The 20,943-nt window shown below is 39.0% G+C and overlaps 1 protein-coding gene across 3 annotated transcripts in view; it reads left to right on the plus strand.

The window, feature by feature from the left end:
* PIK3C2G (phosphatidylinositol-4-phosphate 3-kinase catalytic subunit type 2 gamma) overlaps nucleotides 1-20,943 on the plus strand; it is a 275,977-nt gene that overhangs the window by 205,040 nt on the left and 49,994 nt on the right. For all 3 annotated transcript variants that reach the window (XM_062591246.1, XM_062591238.1, XM_062591256.1), the window contains exons 26-29: nucleotides 403-512; nucleotides 10,377-10,569; nucleotides 11,143-11,264; nucleotides 15,993-16,101. In XM_062591246.1, coding sequence (XP_062447230.1) covers nucleotides 403-512; nucleotides 10,377-10,569; nucleotides 11,143-11,264; nucleotides 15,993-16,101 — 534 coding nt within the window. The remainder of the gene's footprint in view (nucleotides 1-402; nucleotides 513-10,376; nucleotides 10,570-11,142; nucleotides 11,265-15,992; nucleotides 16,102-20,943) is intronic.

Genomic DNA, 20,943 nt, shown 5'->3' on the forward strand with positions numbered 1-20,943 from the left:
CCTTCAGAGCAATGTGAGGGAATTAATTTTTTTCTCCAGTACATGCAATGCATCACTCAACTGACTGTGATCATTAAGAAAAATCAGTAGATTTTGAAGTGAATTGAAATTATTTTTGTTGCTGACATTTTAAAGTGCCTGGAGAGAGTTGTATGGGTAACTGGACACACACAGTTGTCTCACCTCATTGTAACTTTAGTTACAACAAGCAGAATATTTGCATTATCTGTCTTTTGAACCTAACTTATCCAACTAACAGAAATACCAGAAATACTCTCAGCTCCCTCCCTTGTTAATGGAGAATGATACACTTCTCCAGAGAGCAGTAGTCCCATTTCATTTAAATAGCTTTTAACTAATACAGTAGACTAATGATATATATATTTTTATTATTATTTTAAGATGCTGCATGCAGGATTGCCTGAACTAAATAGCACTCAGGATCTGAAGTATGTGTATGACAACCTTCGTCCCCAGGACTCAGACCTCCAGGCCACAAGCTACTTTACAAGGTAAAAGCAGAAAAGAATCTAGAGAGCTTATGACCTTCAGGCATGAAGCAAAGCTGCCAAATTGTAAAAAGTAAAGTAAAGTAAACAAAACAAAACAAAACATTAGCACAATTTATCTCTTATTTTAAGAGACTGTAATCAGCAAAATTACACAGAAGAATAATTTGTCTTTGAGTGTTTATTTTTAAAAGTCTGTTCCTTATGCTTATTACCAATCTCAAGTTTCTGAAAGAAACACAGATGTGCACTGTGATACACTTGTTACAAGTTTCATATTAAGTGTCTAGAGTTTTCCTTCAGCTTGCTTGGTGCAAACACACTGATTTATTTCTAGTCAGCTTTCCTCTCTGGTTTTAAATGCACAAGCTCAATACAACAAAATCTGGATTGCAGACACTTTGGATAATTGTTTGAATCATAGAATCACAAAATGGTTGAGGCTGGAAGGGACCTCTGGAGATCATCTAGTCCAAGCACCCTGCTCAAGCAGGGTCACCTAGAGCATGTTAGACAGGATTGCATCCAAGCGGGCCTTGAAGATCTCCAGAGAAGGAGACTCCACAACCTCTCTGGGCAACCTGTGCCAGTGCTCTGTCACTCTCACAGTGAAGAAATTCCCCCTCACCTTCAGGCGGAACTTCCTGTGCTTCAATTTCTGCCCATTGCCTCTTGTCCTGTCACATGGGACAACTGAAAAGAGTTTGTCCCCGTCCCCTTGACACCCTCCCTTCAGGTACATTGAAAAGAGTCCCCCCCTCAGTCTTCTCTTCCCCAGGCTGAAGAGGCCCAGCTCTCTCAGCCGTTCCTCGTAGGGCAGATGCTCCAGCCCTCTGATCATCTTTGTAGCCCTACGCTGGACTCTGTCCAGTAGCTCCATGTCTCTCTTGTACTGGGGAGCCCAGAACTGGACACAGTACTCGAGATGAGGCCTTGCCAGAGCTGAGTGGAGGGGCGGGATCACCTCCCTTGACCTGCTGGCAACACTCTTCCCAATGCACCCCAAGAGACCATTGGCCTTCTTGGCCACAAGGGCACATTGCTGGCTCATGGTCAACCTGTCACCCACCAGCAGTCCCAGGTCCCTCTCTGCAGAGCTGCTCTCCAGAAGGTCAGCCCCCAGCTTGTACTGGTGCCTAGGGTTGTTTTTCCCTAGGTGCAGGACTCTGCACTTACCCTTGTTGAACCTCATGAGGTTCCTGACATCCAAAATTTTTGAGTCTGAATAATGTTTGCAGTGAGCTTTGTAAAGTCTTTCATAAAAGATTTGGCTTATTAGTGGCCCAAATACTAAGCCAGAACATCCAATTTCTACATTTTACTCCTTATTCTGACCTTCTTTTGACCTTCCATGTTGCTTCAGGCAAGTTGCTTTCTCTCTCTTAGCCATAGGTACTCCATATGCAGAATGGTAATGATTTCTCCTTTTAAGCACTTAACAGATCTATCACAGAAAAGCGTCACATGTGAGTATAGGTATATTTAAAGCTTGATTTGTGTTAGGATAAAAAAACCTTTCACTTGTTTGTGATAATAACTGGGGTTTATTGATTGCAGATTGACTGCAGATGACCTATATAAAATGAGTTTGATGTCCTCAGTCCCGATCTTTTGGGACAAGCCTCCGCATCACATAAAATTCCAACTGTTTTTGTAATGATGCTCTAGATGGAGCCAATGTTGATTGAATGGACTTGGAAACTCACTTTCCCATTCTAGGCACAGTACAAGAAAAGCTCTCCCTGTCGCAGCCTGTCCTGTACAGCACCATCGTTTCCCAAGGACAGGCTGTGAAATTCACAGTGCCCTGGATGCCACACAGACATGCACAGCAAGTCAGATCCTTCCGATATCTTCTCCCCATGCTGAGTGCAGGGCACGTGTCCAGTTTGTGGTGCTGGGCTCCAAGCGAAGGGCTCTTTTCAAAGGCAGAGGCCTAAGGGGCACTCCCACAAGGATGCATGCTTCTCTGCGCTGTGCAAAGCGCCTCAAGGCAGGAGCGATCGCCCTCCCCTTCAGTGCAGCCACAGAGCACATTGCAATGATTAAATGAGATGGAAGCTTGAACTGGAGCAGCTGAACCACTCTCATTACTCCTACAGAAGCCCATGTGAAGACTTTTGCCAATTTGATCAGCATTGTTTACATGTTTCCTTTTCATGTATTAGAATCAGAAACTGAGGCTGTGAGTTTAGAGGAAGCTGGAACAGAAGCCTAAAGAGTTTAAGACCCTTCTTTGAAGAAAAAGAAGGGAACTTCACAAAGCTGTCATTCCATTGCTTTGCACATAGTAGAGCATTCAGTTCCTTGTATTTTTATATTCTTTCACTCTCACCTTAACAAGATTGTTTTGTTTTAAAATTTAATTACAGCTTCACATTTTCTGTCAAATCCTACCTTATCCTTTCCTTAAAAATTCACATATTCCCAAATCACAGACATGTATTTCCACTTCAGTAGGAAACATGCAGCTCTTAATTAAAATATAAAAATCTCAATTCTGCCGAATAGGTTGGGTGGTGGTGCTTGTCTCCCTAGAGTAAAGCATTTCATTTAATTAGAGAAAAAAGACTAGGATATGTGTAATAACTAGGGAGCTGTGAGCCTTGAGAGTAGGAATTGCATTAGTGTCATGCAAAGCCTGGAGCTGGGGCTCTGCAATCTTCTGGAGGTAGAAAGAGTCCATATGCTTTTCAGCTGGGTAGGACTGTGGTTAGGGTTCAGTTCAGTACAGTCTTGCTCATCCAGGAGATGAAGGATGAGGGCTGGGGTCAGTACAGGGCTATAGCTCCTCACTCTTTTGGAGGCTGATGTGGTGATTGAGGTGTTTTGAGGATTAAGGTGAGGGAAGTGAGGGACTTCAGAGTGGGAATTCAACTGAAGTCTTTCTTAGATGAAGCGGTTGGGATAAGAGCTGGTATAGGAAGGAAATGTGGCTCAGCAGTGTTTTGGAAATGGGAAGAGTCAGTGTGCTTTGTTGCTTGGTAAGGTTCATATTAGGATTAGAGTTACAGTTACGGTTGCGGTTAGGGAGCTGTGGATCTGTACTGAAATCCTGCCCAACCCAGAGAGACTGTGTGTGAGTCTCAGAGACCAACATGTCCTGCTTCAGCTGGAGTTCTTGTTAGGGTTGGTGTTTAGGAAATGAAAGCCTTCAGGTTGGAAATTCCACTCAAGTCCTGCTTAGTAGCAAAACTGCCATCATGGTGCAGCTCTGTATAGTGCCATCATGGTGCAGCTCTGTATAGTGCTGTGTGCTCAGTTCTTATTTGGAGCTGTATTTTCTGCTTTGATGCTTCTAGTGAACTCCTGAGCTGTTGTTCCAATTTCCTTCAAAATGCTGAAGTGTAAATTTGTTATTGTCCATAAAGGTCATTGTAGCACACAGAAAATTCAGATATTGCTAGGGTGAATATTTTCTTCTTTAATACTCTTAGTTAATGTTTATGTATGGTTTTGTTACGTATGCTCGTTTGCAAGAAGAAACACCTTTCATGAATTTCCATGGATCTGATTTCACTTGGTGCTTTTGTCTTGCTTTACACTTATTTCTAATCATGTTTGAATATAATCAATTCATGTTAATTTAACACGTGTATTAACTAAGATTTTACAGATTTAAAGATAGGCAGAACACCTGGGTTCACATCAGCTCTCCAGGCAGTCTTTAAGATGGTCTAATATCCAGATCCATGTAGAACTTAATTCCCTAAGCATTTACCATCCTCCCCCTAGAATGTTACTATATTGTGGGTTTTGATAGCGTTGCATTACCTACAATGTCTTTATGCAATCCTTCAGCAAAATTCTTCCCTACCTGCTTGCTGTACAGAAACTCAGGATGAGGGAGAATCCAAACATAGTTCTCATAGTTAATCTGTAGTTTATTCCTCCAACTATTTTTCAGGCTGTCCTAGAAAGCCTGTGAAATTGGAAGCTCTGATTATTACCACAGCTTCCAGTCTCTCTCAGTTCTCCTGTAATGTAGCTGCTTTTTCTCTTTAATTACTTCCTTAAACATTTTGTTATTTTGAAAAAAAGTTCCTTTTTAGATTAGGAGTGTGGTCATTGGAATGTTAAAAACTGCCAACAAAAAGTTATTTCTTGTTCTAAGTACAGGGTAGTTATTGTCGTCTTTCAGATTCTATTATATAATGTATCTACTGAAAAACCTAACCTTCTGCTAGTGGAAATAAGAGAACAGTATTTCTCTGTATTTCTGAAGAAATAGGTTGCTTTTAGCAATTGTCTACGTTTAGTTTGAGCAATAATATAACATTGCCTGCAGTGTTATTTAAGAACAACATGAAACGATGAATGGCATCACAAATATTCCTAGCAAAACAATGTTCTTTTGTTCTTTGCCTTTCACCTTCTTAGCCAACAGAATAATGCTACTGAAGCTTGGACTTTAAAATGCTGAGCTTTTTCCAGAATGTAAAGCATTCTGTGTTTTAGCAAATTCTTTTGCTCTCATTCTTGATTTAAGACACATTCAATAATCTGTGGTTGCATTTGTGTACAATTTTCTTCTCACATTGGGTCAGTTCACTGATGAGCAGCAGCATTAAACCTCACAGATCATGGCCTTCTGGAAGGTCATGCTCTTGGATCCTGGATAGACAATGTACCAGTTGAGAGTTAAACAAGGGTTTCTGTATTTGCTTGTCATTTCCATGCACCTAGTGCCAAATGAAACACTCTCGTCTCTCCAGCATCTGCCCTGAACTCAGTTTGATCCTTGAAAATGAATTTGATCCTTTCCCCTCCCTGTTTTCCTCTTCCACTGACAGCACTGTTTTACTAGTGAAACAAGGAAGCTATCTTACTTCTGGATATAAATTTCCTCTTTGGTTTTCTACAAAGTGCAATCTTCAAATGTCAGCATGGTATCGCATACTGCCTGACATTTTAATGTGCTTGTAAAGTTACGCATAGTTCTTTATCATTTAAAATTATTTTTAGGGGATCAAAGTTAGCCTAATGCAGTGAATGGAGTTGATTTGAACTGATTGCAATATGCGATTCAACTCCCTCATAGAAACCCTTGAATACAAGATGCACTGTGGTTCTGCCAATTATCAGAGAAGCAGCATTGTGTATCTTCAGCAGCCTGATTGAGGGAATCAGGTGTCATCTGTCATCTTTATTGCCATTAGGTACTGGTCATTGCCCAAGTCAAGCATATCCAGTCCAAACCACAATGCCAGCAATTACAAAACTGGACAATTCACAGTAACTCCTTTCAAAACAAATTCACAGTAATTCCTTTCAAAACACAAGACTAATCTCAAGTCAGTCACCCAAACCCTGTTTCGTAGCTGGCTGCAGATATTCCAGCAACAAATCTCCCACATATAGCTGAGACACTACTGAAAACTAGCGACTTCTGAAAGGGCATAGAAAAAACAACCTTATTAAACTTTTTTCTAGCTGCAATCAAGCAGTTTGTAAAGATCACAGTATATGTGTCTCGTAGGAACAGAATCAAACTTCCTCCTCAAAATTATGTTGTTTGAGGCGTTTGTACTGTTGTACAAAACCCTGCATGCAGTACACAGCTCTTGGCACCAGCTCAGGGAAGAGGAATGTCCTCTTTCCTGGGAGAGGTACGTAGGAGGACTACTAGGGATGAAACAAAACTGGAATGTGCACCTCAGGGGAGCTCCTAGTGTGTTCAGCCTGCAGGATCAGACTAGAGTTAATCTGAGATAAACCTTCAAAAGGTATCTAGTGTAGCTACTGGAGACTCAGCACCACGTTTCACGCAGGAAATCTGCTTCTGTTGGACTTCAGTGCTTTCTAATGTAGGCTTAGCCTGTGGTGACCATGAGGAGTCTACAAGCCTGGATTGCATAGTCTAGTGAAACAAAGGGTAAGAAGAGCATCATACATATTATCACAGCAGGAAGTAAGATATTAAACTGAAGGATTATTGCTGCTGTACACAAAAAGGATATCAACTGTCTGTGAATAAATGTTGCTGAAAATTAGAAAAGGTCTGTCCGTGAAAACAGTAACTTTCTGGAAAAGTGCTTCTGTTAAGGGTCACTAGAGGCATACTACCTAACTTATTTTAAAATGGAGCCTGGTAAATTCATTGATGGAAAAGTTGGGTGTAAATCTCAATGAAAAAGGCTTTTGCAAAAGAAATGTCATTTACATTAACATTTGACAATTGTTATGAAAATAAATTTTACTCACTGACCTCTAAATTATTTTCAGAATATTTCATATTATTTTTATATAATTCGTAGAAATGAGGTGCATGATGCCACCATGATTGATAAAAAAAAATGATTCTAAAGTTTGGGACTGAAGATTTATTATTACACATACAAAGGCTAAGACTGGATAACTGGTCAGTGACAGTGAGCCCATGTACTCTTGAGAGTCGGTGGAGAATGGCTGGTGTGTCCAAAAAGATGTAAGCACCAGCCCTCAGAATACCTCTCCCAAAGTGCCTACTTCCTAAAAAAATCAAAGCCCCAACAACTATTAATCACTCTTGAAAATATTAGCTGAACTTTTCATCCATCTCTGTGTACAGAAGCAGCCAACCAGTCTGTGTGTGTTCTACCTGATACAGTAATTTGATAGTGCTATACAAGGACCATGAGCCAAATCTGAAAGTCAAATTCAGTTCAACAGGTGGAAGGCACAAAGTCATTACCTGTGAATAATACCAAATATTGAGCTCACCTTTTTGAGAAGTAGGTCAGACACTAATCTGACTAGGAAAGTGATACTGTCATGTGGAAATCGCATGTTTATGTCTGAAAATTTTGTGTTACAATTCACAATGAAGATTAGTTAATGACAACTTTCTGTTATTTCTAGTTAACCTATGCATTTGATGCCTTTACCTTGATACCATTTGATACCTTCTCATCTTCATTAGGAGTTAATTCTCTGAACAGCTTGGGCTACCAGAGCTTTGCCTACGTCCTTGCTACTGCCCAGCCAGCTGTAGGCACAGGCAAAGATGGTAGTGACCTAGGGCACAAGAGGGCCTCAGCAACGGATACTCATGACCTTGCTGCCTATTTCGCCTTTGGCTAACTTTCACGTCACTGGAGAGAAGAGAAGGTATGTAGAGATCTCCAAAAGTTCAAGGAGAAGGCTCCAACATGACTTCTTATGATGAGCTTCAGTCCTAGCAGGGCCCAGTGAGGCAGAAAGGGGAATCAGAGGAGAGCTCCCAATCTGAGTGTTGCATACCGAGCACGAGCCCCTGACCCTGCCTGACCTTTCAATTCGTGCTCTGCTGACCACCACGGATCTGTCCTGCAGGAGAACGCGGTGTGCAGTGAATTACTTGTGTGACTGGAGATGTAGGATATAGTTTCACCAGTCTTTCCGTCCAACCAGCAACATCAACTCTGAGGGGCTTCTAACCTCATCTGCCACAAAGCCACCTCCTCCTTTCCTCACTGTGCTCTTCGCCATAGCTGCTGTGACTGTGAGACAGTGTAGTAAACTGGGTCTGTGAACTGATCTACACCAAAAATAAGCTGCAAAATTTAAAAAGATAAGACACGTGGGTCTGATGTACCACACTGCTATACACATAGTTAGGAATCAGCAGTAGAGAGGGTCTGAGAAAGAGCAGGGTTTCCTTAAGCCAGTTTGTCTTTGAAAGAAAATGCAGAGAACCATAACCAGCGATGTTCTACCTTGCTGTGAAGGCACACTCTGAGGTGTCAGCAGAAGAGCAAAAGATGTCTTTTCAGTTCCTTGTTTGTAATATGAACTAAGGATTACCTGATGCTTTCTATTATTACAGATAGGCATGCACACAGAGAAAACAAAAAAATACAGAGAGGGAGAAAATGGTAATGCCTCTGTTTTTATTTTCTAAACATAATCTTTTTTTAAACAACTCACTGAGAAAATGTGCAAGAAAAACAAAAGCTTCTGTTTAGGTTTAAAGAAAAGGAGTGTGATTAACAATCTTTGTGTTAAAAGCGTTTTAGAAGCTTAATGGACCAATGGAAAGAACAACAAGCTATTAAAATAGTAAATTGTATAGATGATGGTATTCTGATATCAGCTGCTCTGCGATAGTGATAATGTCTGAATTAATAGAATGTCTGAATTAATATTAGTCTATAAACAGAAACACTTTTACTATGAATTAAAATGCACTGTATTTAGCGGTAAAATTAATATGCCTTTTATGGTAACATCACAGATTTCCTGCTTTGCTATAGTGTGGGCACGTTACAAATTCTATAAGCTGAATCATAGCCCAGTGATTTAGCAAGTGATTAAACTACATGTTAAATCAAATACAGAGCAGCTAAAAAGAAAAGTTAACCTCAGATGCAGCCTAACTAATCAGCACTGTATTGATTTTCTACTAATATTTTGAATTGAGATATATTTTCTTTTTTTTCCATTTGAGTATTAATTTGTTCTTTATTATATAATCTGTGTATATCTCTTTTTGGAGAATTTAATTCCTAACTAAGAGTTGACTGAATCCGTTCAGAGATAACTCCTCTTATACTACATTAAGAAAAAAATATATACATATTAGTTCCTCCATCATCACTCAGTTTAATGTGCGTAATTTTTACATGATAAATTTGCACAGTATTTTGAATGAAATCTCAAGCTGATGGAGGTTATCTACAAGTAGAAATGTTCTTTCTGGTGTGGCTGCATATGTGAAATATATGGACTTAAGACACAATGTCTGAGATCATGAAAATTAGGTCTTGATTATGCCTAATTAAAATGACAATTGACACAATTGCTTAACTTTTAAATATGGACTGATTAGGTGATTAAGAATATGATAGCCCTTAATGTACGCCAGCTAAGCAAGTTAGATATGGTCCAAAATTGAAAAAAAAATCCATTTGGTAGTGTTCTGGTACTATGTAGTGTGAAACTAACAGGTTGTTGTTTTATAACATCTAAATCTATCTAGAATATCTTCAGAGAGCTGTAGAAATAAGCAAAGAAAGACAAAAAAAAAATGATATCACAAGGTAAATTGATTCTAACCAGCAATTGGATTCAACAAGGCAGGTGTTTTCTAATGAGTACTGCTTCTTACTCTTCAATGACCAGTGATTATCTTGCCATGTTATTTCTCAAGTAGAGTTCACTTTGATGTTAAGACAAATTCACAGTATATATTTATATGTGTATCTAGTTGTTTTCTATTTACTGTGCCTTTTTCTGATGAAAGATCTCAAAGCTCTAGGAAATTAGAAGTATATTCTGTTTTTTCTTGCACAGGAATGAAATGGGGGAAGATGGCATAGGGAGAAACTTCCTCTATTTTTCCTTCATCTTCTGCAGCTCCACAGGGATAGCACTTTTAACACCTGGATAGGGCATTTAGCAGCACACCTAAATACAGCTAGATCACAAATTGGACACGAGAGATTTTCAGCCCTGTGCAAACCCTTGGAAGTCCATGTGAGGTTAATGTAACCAAAAGGAGGGTGCTAGGACACACTCCCCTGCCTGTCAAAGGGAGCCCATGGTCTTCTACCATGGAATTCCTCAAAATATCTATGGCAACAGTCTGGCTCTCTCTAGTGTCTGAAAGAAGGCTAATGTGTATCCAGTATCCAGTCCTTGAATAATAACTACCTCGGGTTAAGCCATCTGATGAGCTATAGCAAGAGCATTCACCTGAGCAGTGGAGCTAAAGGGCTGGTTATGCTGTATTGATTGAAATAATGTCAGCTGGTGTGAACTCAAGTACATGTTCCTGGGAGGTGGCTTTTAGGTTTGGGGGGTTTTTTTGTTTGTTTTTGCATCCATGAAACCAAGGGTCAAAAAATGGAAACAGAAGAGATGCATCAATGCTACCTCTTCTTTCTGTTTTGTTTGTTTGTTTTTCAGGAAAATAAAGGAAAGTTTGGAGTGCTTTCCTGTCAAACTCAATAACCTGATCCACACACTTGTACAGATGTCCGTGACAGGCTCTGCCAACCCTGCAACTCCAGAGGTTGTTCCCCAAGAATGGATCATGCTGGATGCAGAGAAGGCAATTGCAAGAGCAACCATTTTAGGGTTCAAGAAAACGCCTGACTCTGTATGTACTGCTTTCTAAGCTTGCTCTCGCTTACCTAAATCTTTAACTACCCTTCCTTCTTGCACATGCTTCTTCCTCTGTTATATAAGATCTGTTTGTGCCATATTGGAAGAATCACTGGATAAGCAGCAGTGCCATAAGCAACAAGATATTGGAGAGAAATAACACCAGGCAGACAGCTATTAGCAGGGAGCCATTAAGGAGAACAGTTCCTGCCCTATAGTGAAAAATAAATCAAGGGCTAATTAAAGCATCCAGAAGGAAAGCATGGCACAAAATTAGGAGGCCTCATGGAAATCAGAGGCTGTTATATGATGCTTTAATGGTGCATTATTAGTTTTCACATACTGCAGTGATCTTTCAGTGTTTGAATTGTATGCTATGCAGGCAAGTTTCTTTTTCTGTACAGCAAAGACTGTAAATCAACAAACTGAATTCTCTGGCACTTGGCAATACATTAAAAAAAAGGGTTTTCTTTGTTAAAATCATCCTATATTTTCTCTTGTACTTTTTTTTTTTAATGTATGTCTCTGATCATTTCTCTTTTCTACTTCTCCCTTTTTCTCAATACAGCTGTATCTAGTCCAAGTGGTGCAAACCTGCAATGTGGTCACTTTTGTAGAAAAATCATTCGACCAGTTCTCAAAATTTCACAGCCGGCTCCAGAAGCAATTTCCATCGCATGCCCTGCCAGAGTAAGGAGGCATATTAGTGAATGTTTTTCTGCTGTTAAATGGTTCTCTCTGTGCACAGATAAAGATGTGAGAAAATGTATGGCAGATGTATTTTTAGAAACACAAAGGCAATGCAACATATCCTATCAAGCCCTTTATTCAGTTCAGAAGAAACTGAATCATAGATTATTGTGACAGTCTGACTTTTATATATTTGATTGTTCCTTTTTTAATGGGGAAGGACTGGGAGGTTGGGAACACAGCTAAAACAGCTGCAGGCCTGACACAGCTATTTCTGAAATCAAAGGGTAAATGGTATTGACTTCATTAAAAACAAGATAGAGCCTTTAATAGCTTTTATTTTTGCATGATGCTGGTCAAAACTCTTGGCAAGATCAGTACATTAGAGCAATATAGGAAGGTTCATATCGGGTAAGGACAAAGTCAAGCTGATCTCCGACACTGGCGGTCATGACCAACTTCTTTATGAACAGATGCATGAACTCCTCAGCTGAGAAATGCTTGCTAATCTTATATGTTCTCCTGGCCCCTCAAAACATTACTCTAAGCCTTACATCCTTCAGTTGAATATCCCTGGAAAAATATGTGTCATTAGGTGCAATAACTCTGAATATTCCTGCTTATCCTTGTACATGTCCATTCCTGTTTTGATTCTTTTTAGCTTTTGTCCTCGCAGTTTCCTAGGTCAGTGAGTCCCAGCTTATTTCTGTTTTACGTAAAACACCTTTTCCTTATGTAATCATTTTCTATGTCTTTGATAGCATCAGTGTTATGTATTTTATAAATATCACATGCGCTATAATGTATACACCGTGGAGAACAAAATAGTCTTCTCTTAAGCAGCTGTACTGACTCATGTAATGCAAGTCCCTCTTCAGGCTCAATCTACAGTAAACATAAAACTGGCCAAAAAGACAAGCAGTTTACTTGAACCAAGCTGAGATTCAAGTGTTATGCTTGAAAAATAGAAAGGTCTTTGATGGTTGATCTGAAGTAAATAGTCATAGTCAACATGGTTTGGACTTAATAAAACCCACAAACTTCAGATCCAAATTTGATATTCCTCCAAGTTTGTGAGCAGCATTCAATTAAACGGCTTTAGAGTGGTTAATTTTAGAAAATCTTTCCCTTACTTAAGGGAATTTTAGTTGACCTACTCCAGGTTAACTCACTATGGCTGGTCCATACGAACTGTTTGCAGCAGTTTGTTAGAATCTGGATTTTGCTAAACACTGACAGTCATAATTTTGATTTGGACCCATTTGTACCCTATTAAGTTATAAAGAAAAATATTTAAGATGTAGCTATTTACATTTTTTTTCCTGTGAACACAGACCTTTTAGGGATATAAATATTTCTTTTTAGAACTAAATAGACCTCAGAAAGCCTGTAGTGATTTTCAAAAATAGTACTAGCCATTTTTCACGTAGAAAAACTACCTTTAATAAAATCATTCACAGTATTTTAAATACAAAACAGAGTTTCAGAACTCATGGAAAGTTAACCTACAAATACTGAGGCTATGTTTATATGTTTAAGAGCTTCAGAATTTTGTTGTCAAAATTCAGTCCCAGCAATAACCTGTCACTATGTGATCTTGTCTCCCAAGATGATGTTAAAGAAATTCTATGTGAATGTCTTTAAGTGAATTTTCATCAATGCTAAACAGTTTTAGTTCACTTTTTTAAGTCAGTTTCAGGCTTTTTATGTATTTCATTCTTTTATTCTAAAAATTTAAAAAATATTTCTTTATAGGAAGTTACCACTGGAACTGCCATACCGTATCAGACCATTAGACTGTCTGTGTGGTACATGCCTCCAGCATTGACTAATTCCAGATGCTTCAAAGGAAGGCCAAAGCCTTATTCCATAATGCAGCTACAAAATGAGTTTGAAAATGTATGATTTAAAAGTACAATGTCTAATATTACAAGAATAATTGGAACTTCCAGCTGAAAGGACTTGGCTACTACTTTGTATTTATTCATGAAATTGTATGCATTCATGTCTCATTAGGAAGAAATAATACCATATGATTCTGCTTGTGAGAGGTGCTAAATACTGGCTGTATCAAATGACACTGATAACAAAAGTTCTGGCTGCTCAATATCTGAATTTCGCTATTGACACTTAACTATTTAGCTCTTGTAAGTCAGAGCACAGCTGCCCCATGCAAGCCCTTGCACTCTGGCATCTTTCCTCTTGTTTGATTTTACACGGACTATAAATTGTATTTAATTATTGTTCCTTAGAAGGACAAAGATCTTTTCACCCAGCACAGCATATAAGCGACGTAATTTATACACAGAAAGCTAGTTAGTAGGAAATTGAAGTTGATATTCAGGAAGTCTGTGCATGGCACAAGTTTGTATTTCTCAGATCTACTTAAAAATAGATGCAAAGCTCACATTCGGCTTGGAAACCCAACCTTTTCTAACACAAGTGTGTGCCCAACTGGGAAGCCGGTTTCAGCCACAGGTGCAATTCAGTGACAGCATGAATTTTAAAGAAGCGTTGAGCACTACAAGGCTGGTATTGTCCTTCAGTGGAGCAGAGAGTTATGGATGCCATCAATCAGCAGTTTCTCTGAAGTTAAAGATAATGCATATATCTGTCCTCAGTTTGGTCACTGTGCTTAGGATGCATTTTCTGAGGGCCCACATTTTACAGCTAGAGTCCCCTCTTTGTCTTATACAGCCTGATTAATTTTAAGCTGCTTCCAAACAGAGCCTCACTACCATCTCTTGAAAGCAATCCTTTTGTGCACCCAAAGGAAATCAAAACATTCAGAGGCTATGTATGGGTGTCAGATGACCTTGACTCTATTTTTAGCTGTGCAGCTGATGTATTTTGTGATCCTGGGTCATGTCATTTCCCCTTTCCCATGATATGCTCTATCACTATAATTTCTTGAGGCGAGAACTGTCTCTTGCTGCTCACTTGTACAATGCCTAACTGAGCCCCAGTATTTCGGTGCTACAGAAAAAAATAATCAAAAGTCTAATACATGCAATGTGCAGTAATCATCCTGGTCTTTCCTATTTTAATTGCAAAGACATACAAGAGCTTTCCTCAGAAGTGTTACAGAAAATAGGTAAAGATCTGTTCTCTCCTAATAAGAATTATAATATCTTGTTAATCAGCCCTGTCTTCATAAAAAGCCTTCTGTTACAAAACAAACTTAAGAAAAAAAAGAACAGCTGTAGTTAAAGTTCATAAAACCTAATTACCTTCAATCTCTTGGTGACAAAAGCTGTGGGTTAATCATCTTAGGTCGTTTTGTTTTTCACTAGGTGAGACTGCTGTTTGCCATTTTTGCAGCTGGGTGGTTTGCAGAGCTGGCCAATGTTCCTCTCTAGGGATGGGAAGCCGGTGCTCCATGTGCTGTTACTTGGCTGGCCTCTGAGAAGCTGATGACATCTTATCACTGAGCTGTGGAATTGTGTAAAACCTGATCAAAGTAGGATCTGACCAGCAGGCTTTCAAAAGGCCGGCCAAGTGTCTCTTTTCAGTGCAATGCACCGCTAGCTGGCTCTTTAGTCATTTGTCTGAAGCCTTCAGATATCTTTTTGAGACCTGCTGGATAAACAAGGTTGTATCAGTAAAAAAAAAAAAAAAAAAGAGGTTTGTAAACCAGACACTGTTAAATGTTTACAGTAGAAGTGTGACATGAAATACAACCAGATCGAAACGGCCACTGTTCTAAATCATACAGTTTTAGAGGGCATAAAGCATAATATTACTTTAGCAATCTCTATATTAGTAAACCATGTCACAAAACCCATTACATGCAATTTAACACAGATAGCTTTTCTCATGCTTATACAGCCTGAGAGAGACACAGTCTTTGTCAGGTCAAGGTTAATATAGATCAATTATATGTATTGTTTAAAATCTAACCTCTTGACTGATATGACATGCATTATCTTGAAAATGCAAGGGTGATTCAAGTGAAAAAAATGTGGCTTTGACATTTTCAATCATCATAGCATTTGAAAGCTGACACAAGACCATTCTATTCTCTTGGTTTATTAACTAAAATCAAAAGAAATTAATAAAAATCCTACAAGAACATTATTATTATTGCTGTTATTGCTTTTGTTAGATTTGATTTTGGTATTGTAATGAATACATGTTTTCATAAATTATTTTTATTGAAGTAGTGTCTGAAATTACATATGGGATCAGAGACCTGCTCTGAAAAGCTTATTTACATTCTGAATAGCTGAGCTGAAAAAAAGGCAAGAAAAGATACATTCATAAAATGTTACACTCTTGATGCAACACTTTTCTCATTCAATATTATAAGGTAGAGGTTGGTACAGCATGAACCGTGGCCTGAGATCAGGGATCGGTTGTACTGTGCACAGTGAAAATGAAGGCAGTGCTGCATTCCTGGGGTCAAAAAAGGGCCAGATTTTTAAAAGGAACTTAGATACTGGAAAATGCAAATAAGTGCTTTTAGTACTTTCTAATAATTTTTTTTTTTTGTAAAAATAGACCGAAAAATAAGTAGGCCATGAAACAGAATATCATTAAATTATTAGAAGAAAAAGACCAGAGTGGAGCAGTAAATAATCTTCTGGACATTACACCTTTCTCTTCCTCTTCCCACAAAACCTCTTAGAAAGTATAAATACTCCTTTGTAAAGTAAGCTCGGAAATATTTTCAGCAAATTTGTTGCAAGAGCAGTAAAACTCATGAATATTCTTTTTTTTTTTCCCCAGGTTTCCTCAGTCATGGCATTTACCTTTTACAGATCTTGAACATAAAAGAGTGAAGGATTTGAATCTCTATCTGAAGCAGATATTAAGTGGATCCAGGAAACTGGCTAATGTGAGCAATTCCAGAATTTGTTTTTGGTAACAATAGCTTATATTACTTTTAGTGGTATTGTATCAAAAGTATCAGGAAGCTTTCCACATCCTCATTTGAAAAAATAAATTACATAAGTGACACTTCGTATATAGCCATTTTGAGACAGAGCCATCGTGGCATTCATCAGGGTTTAAGACAAAGACAATGACTGAACAATAGTTTATTAGAACTGGCAGGGTATTTTTCAAAATAACTTTCCTTCCTTTGCTGCCATGCAAAAGTGGTTATTCACTGAATTTTTAACAGTAAAGAATTGGTTCTGAAGAATGTAATGTCTAAAAAAGAAGTAAGTTCTGAAATATGAAAAAGCCAGATTTCAACACTTCTTACATGAAAAGTTTGATTGTTTTAGCCCAGAATTACTCTTTGTTTCAAAATTTAAGTTAGCACATAGAAAAATTATTTTGCAAGCAGAAGGCCAAAATCAGAATGTTTCAGTATGATCAGAATGATACATGGTGTCCATCCAAACTGGTGCTTTCTCATCTGTAATTCTTGATTGTTTTCTGAGGTTTGATATTTTCCTCTTGTTTCAAAGCGGAAAGCTGCAACAGCAACAGGAACTGACTCTTCATTATCTGGCCCAGCACAGAGCCTGTGCCCTGTGATGGCCATAAAAGCTGGGATCTGGAGCATCTCCCAGGCTCCACGCACCCTCCCAGGGTTTTAATTGATACCACTGCATTAGTCCAGAAGTTGAACAGGCAACTGCTGATGTGACACCAGGGTCTGAGAGAAGGAGGTGTCTTGCGGTGACCAAGAATGGTCAGGAAAGCTGTCTGGCGTGTGGGAGACAAATGCGATCACCTTCGATTCGAAGGTTACGTATATCCCAGTGAATTAAAGGGAGCCAGGGCACGACTACGTGCAGTCGTCCCTGCTCTTTCGCTCTTGGCGTGTTCTCTGGGAGAGAGCTGGAGCCTGCAGGGAGGGTGGCCGGCGCCGAATGAGCCTTGTCTGTCCCTTGGCCTCAGGGCCATCGGACTGCCTCAGGCTAGTTTGGTTTAGCAGCGTAGACCTTTGTGCAAGGAGGCCTAGAGGAGGGTAGGGCAGGATTTTATTTTTATTTAAAATCTGAAGTGTCTTGCAGGATAAGGAAAAGTGTTTCCTGCCTAATTTACCCAGTTGTGATTACATTATCAGAGCTAAAGGGGGAATAGGCCATGTCTGAAGCAAATGGGCCCCTCATTCTTAGCGAAAATTCTGTCTTGAGTTGAAATGGAGAGCATTTCCAAGGAGATAATATTTGTGTCAAAAGAGTTACACTTAGTTGAACACAGAGAGCTGACTCGAGTGCTTGGCTCTCTTGACTGATTTTTGCCAAATAAACTGCACAGGTTGAGGTTAATTGCTGTGTAGTTTCTATGTCATTCAAGTTAGGGACACAAGTTTGTTTTACAGTAGAGCTGTTTGGTCACAGCTGAGAAAAAGTGATGTAAGCCAGTGACCTAGAAAAGAAGAGCTCTGTATCTTCTGCTGTGCTCTGGGCTGCTGTAAGGTACATGAATTTTCAATTTGGGCCAAGCACTACTGTGTAGAAGAAAAGTCTACGGCTGAAAAATTAGACTGCTTAAAGCCCTGGGATAGGTATAAATGCACTTTTCCGTCTCGCACAGAAGCTCTCCTCTCCTTCCTGCTCTGTAGTCTATAAATGGCCTAATACTCAGCTGGAGCGCACTAGCTCCTGATGGGCTTGCTAATTCAGTCCTGCTCCCATCACGATCCTGCAGCGTGCGCTGGCTGACCGGGTATGTTCTCCAGCTGGGTTGTTGCTGGGACATGGGGACACAACCAGGAATAGGGGCTTTGGAGGGTGTCGAGAACAGATCTGTTTGGAGACATATGCTGGTACGGCTCCAAACCATCCAGTGGGGCTCGTATGGACCTGCTGGACTGTCTAATTATGTGCCGGACAGTTACTGAAAACAGTTCAGTCTAGTACAGACTGCCCCTGAGAACCGTGAGGAGAAGAAATAACTTTGTTTTCTAAGGAGTGTCTCACTAACAGGAGTGTATAGCTAGTGCTGTGCAGGACTTGAAGGGCATGATAATAGATGGGGTAACAAGCGGAGTGTTTTCTTGTACAAAGTGCGATTGTAGCCTGGAAATCTTTTTGCTAATCACCACGTATCTAACCAGTAATCCATGGTGATAGCCTATAAAATTATTGGCACTCCATAAACAGTGAATCATCATTTTTGCCTCAAGATACCTCTCCCGCTGGGAGATGTGAGAAATTTAGAAAATACTGACGTTTTCTGACCCACTTAGAACAACGAGGCCAGGCAGTGGGTAATTTCATTTGTATTCCTATCAGAAGGTCTCTTTTTTACTTTTCCTTTTAGCATGATTCTTTCTTAAAGTGTCATGGTGTCTGCTTGGTTTTATCAAGAAAGTCAAGATAGCAGACTTTCTTGATAAAAATAAGTACAATTATTCTTGTCTCTCTTCATGCCTTGGACAACTTTCCAGTCAAATTTGTCCTTTTTCTGAAACTGCTAGGGAGCCTGATCTAAACCTTTTAGTGAGATGTCTGTTCTTGAGCATTACCAAACTGTCATTCCTATGAAATAGTAAAACTATGTAATAATAAATAATTAATTCAGAAATTTTTGAAGAACCCTTGTAACAGCAGATGCCTATGGAACATGGTTCCCTGGTCTTTCTTGGCACAAGCATTTGTCTCTGCTGAATTGTATTTTAGCTGGGTAGTACCCTGAGGCATGGTCTGAGATTGTACTAAGTCAAAAAAAATAAGTTAAATAAGTTTTTATTTTATTATTAAATACCCTTGCTACCACTGTAAACACATTACTGTGATTGACTAGACACGATTGACCACCTTTTATAGTCCTGAAGAGTTCAGTCCAGCTCCCACAAGACCAACTGGAAACCTGAATCTAGCAATTAAGTAATTAAAAATCCTAGAAAGAAAAAAAAAAAGAATTGGATTACATACAAATTCCTTCTGAGTCATGCCTTAAGTGCATGCTTTTCAGCCCAGACTAAGTTCTGATTGTGAAAATGATGTTATGATTAAGAGTAGGTCAGAGTGTCACTGGCATTCTGCTAAATGGCTTGAATGAAGAAGAAGAGGTGAAAAACAGCTGCCTTCTTATTTGTACTGTAGCTTGAATAAGAATTAAATGTTTCTTTAAATCCTTCTTTAAACAATAGAAACTTCAAAGCATCCTTCTCTATCACTGTATTTTAGTATCAGATTCAATAACACAGAAACATCGGATAATGGAGGTATTTGCTGTGGGGCTAGTTTAAGACTGAACGTGTGCTTATGCCCACCTGTATTCAAAGCAGTTTTTAAACCTGTGCTTTACTTCAAGCGCAAGCCTCACTCGTTGACTTCCTCTCAGACATGCATTGAAGAGCTACCTCATATGGGAGTGCTTTTTCTAAATCCAGGTTAACACTCAGTTATAAATAACTACAGTCAGGCGATATGCTGGAACAAAAAGCTATATTCATTACATCAATCACTTAAACGCAAAGTTGATAAATAATGCCAACTGAATTTTCTTTTATAATGTATTGCGGACAGTAAGTATCTGCCTCCAAGCAGGAATTAAATTAGATATTTAGCAAATACTGATGCACCTTCATTTTCATATTGCATCACTTTCGACAAGATCAAGGAAGAGATTTCAGTATCTTTTTTAACTTCATTCTGCTCCAATCAAATCGGTTGTAATATATGTGAGAAGAGTATGGTGCAGTCAGCTGCACCATTGCTGACTGGTTGACTGGTTAGCTGCATGTGTAGGATTGTCTGGGTCTTCCAGATCGGGGTAAACCTGGCAACACAGTTGACAGTGCGTAGACTCAGTTTTGCTTCATTAAATGGAAGAACAACCATATAGCGCATAGGTGAAGCATCAAGAGACAACAAATTGAAGGTTGGAACTATGGAGGAGGGTAAAATTATACATTACCACTCTATAAATCAAATCTATGACAAAAGGCCGCTGCTGCCAGCTACTTTTACTTTTTTTTTTTTTTTTCCTATTTCACTCCTATCTCCAACTGAGTGATGGGCTGAATAGAGATTGCAGTCCAAACCCCATAACATCATGTAAATAGGACTGCCCTAGCGGCTTGTCATCTTAATGCTGTATTATAGGGTTGCGCACTCCCTGGGGACACAAAAGCAAAGTAAGGCTCCATTAATTGAGTCAGCTCTTGGCCCTGGTGTCAAGCAGCAGCATTTTAACTATTGAAAAAGCTGAATTTTTTCTTGCTTATCTTGAAAGGACAAGTTGCACCTGGGCATTACAAATAAAAAACACGAATTACAAAACTGAATATAAAGCAATGTTTCATGTGGTAAGCCTGTGTATATTTGGTACGATCAGTCAGCTAGTAACTCTCTGAGGATAATTTCTCTCATCATTTAAATGAATTGACAGTTAATTTGTGGATACTGTTGTTGATAGTGTAGCTCAAAGACATTCGATGTACATACTGATCTTGCAAAAATACATAGCCTTAAATAAACATACATTATTTGTCCCACATCTTTCGGATAGATTGGTTTTTTATGTGAATGTGGTGGGCTTGGATTTTGGGGCAAAGAGGGGAGTGGCAAAAGCATAAAAAGCACAGTAAAAAGTACAGAAGGCGAACAAATAGAAAGAAGTAAGGTATACTGGATTTTACCTCTGTACAAATTTTATTTTTGTGTGTCCAAATTATCATTCTAAAAACTTTGGAGTCAAAGATAAAACTAATGCAGGCAGGTAAGCAAACAGTGTGTCAGCTGTGGATATATGCCATAAACAGCTTATC

The sequence above is a fragment of the Rhea pennata genome, chromosome 1 (assembly GCF_028389875.1).
Source record: "Rhea pennata isolate bPtePen1 chromosome 1, bPtePen1.pri, whole genome shotgun sequence".
NCBI classification, from domain to species: Eukaryota; Metazoa; Chordata; class Aves; order Rheiformes; family Rheidae; genus Rhea; species Rhea pennata.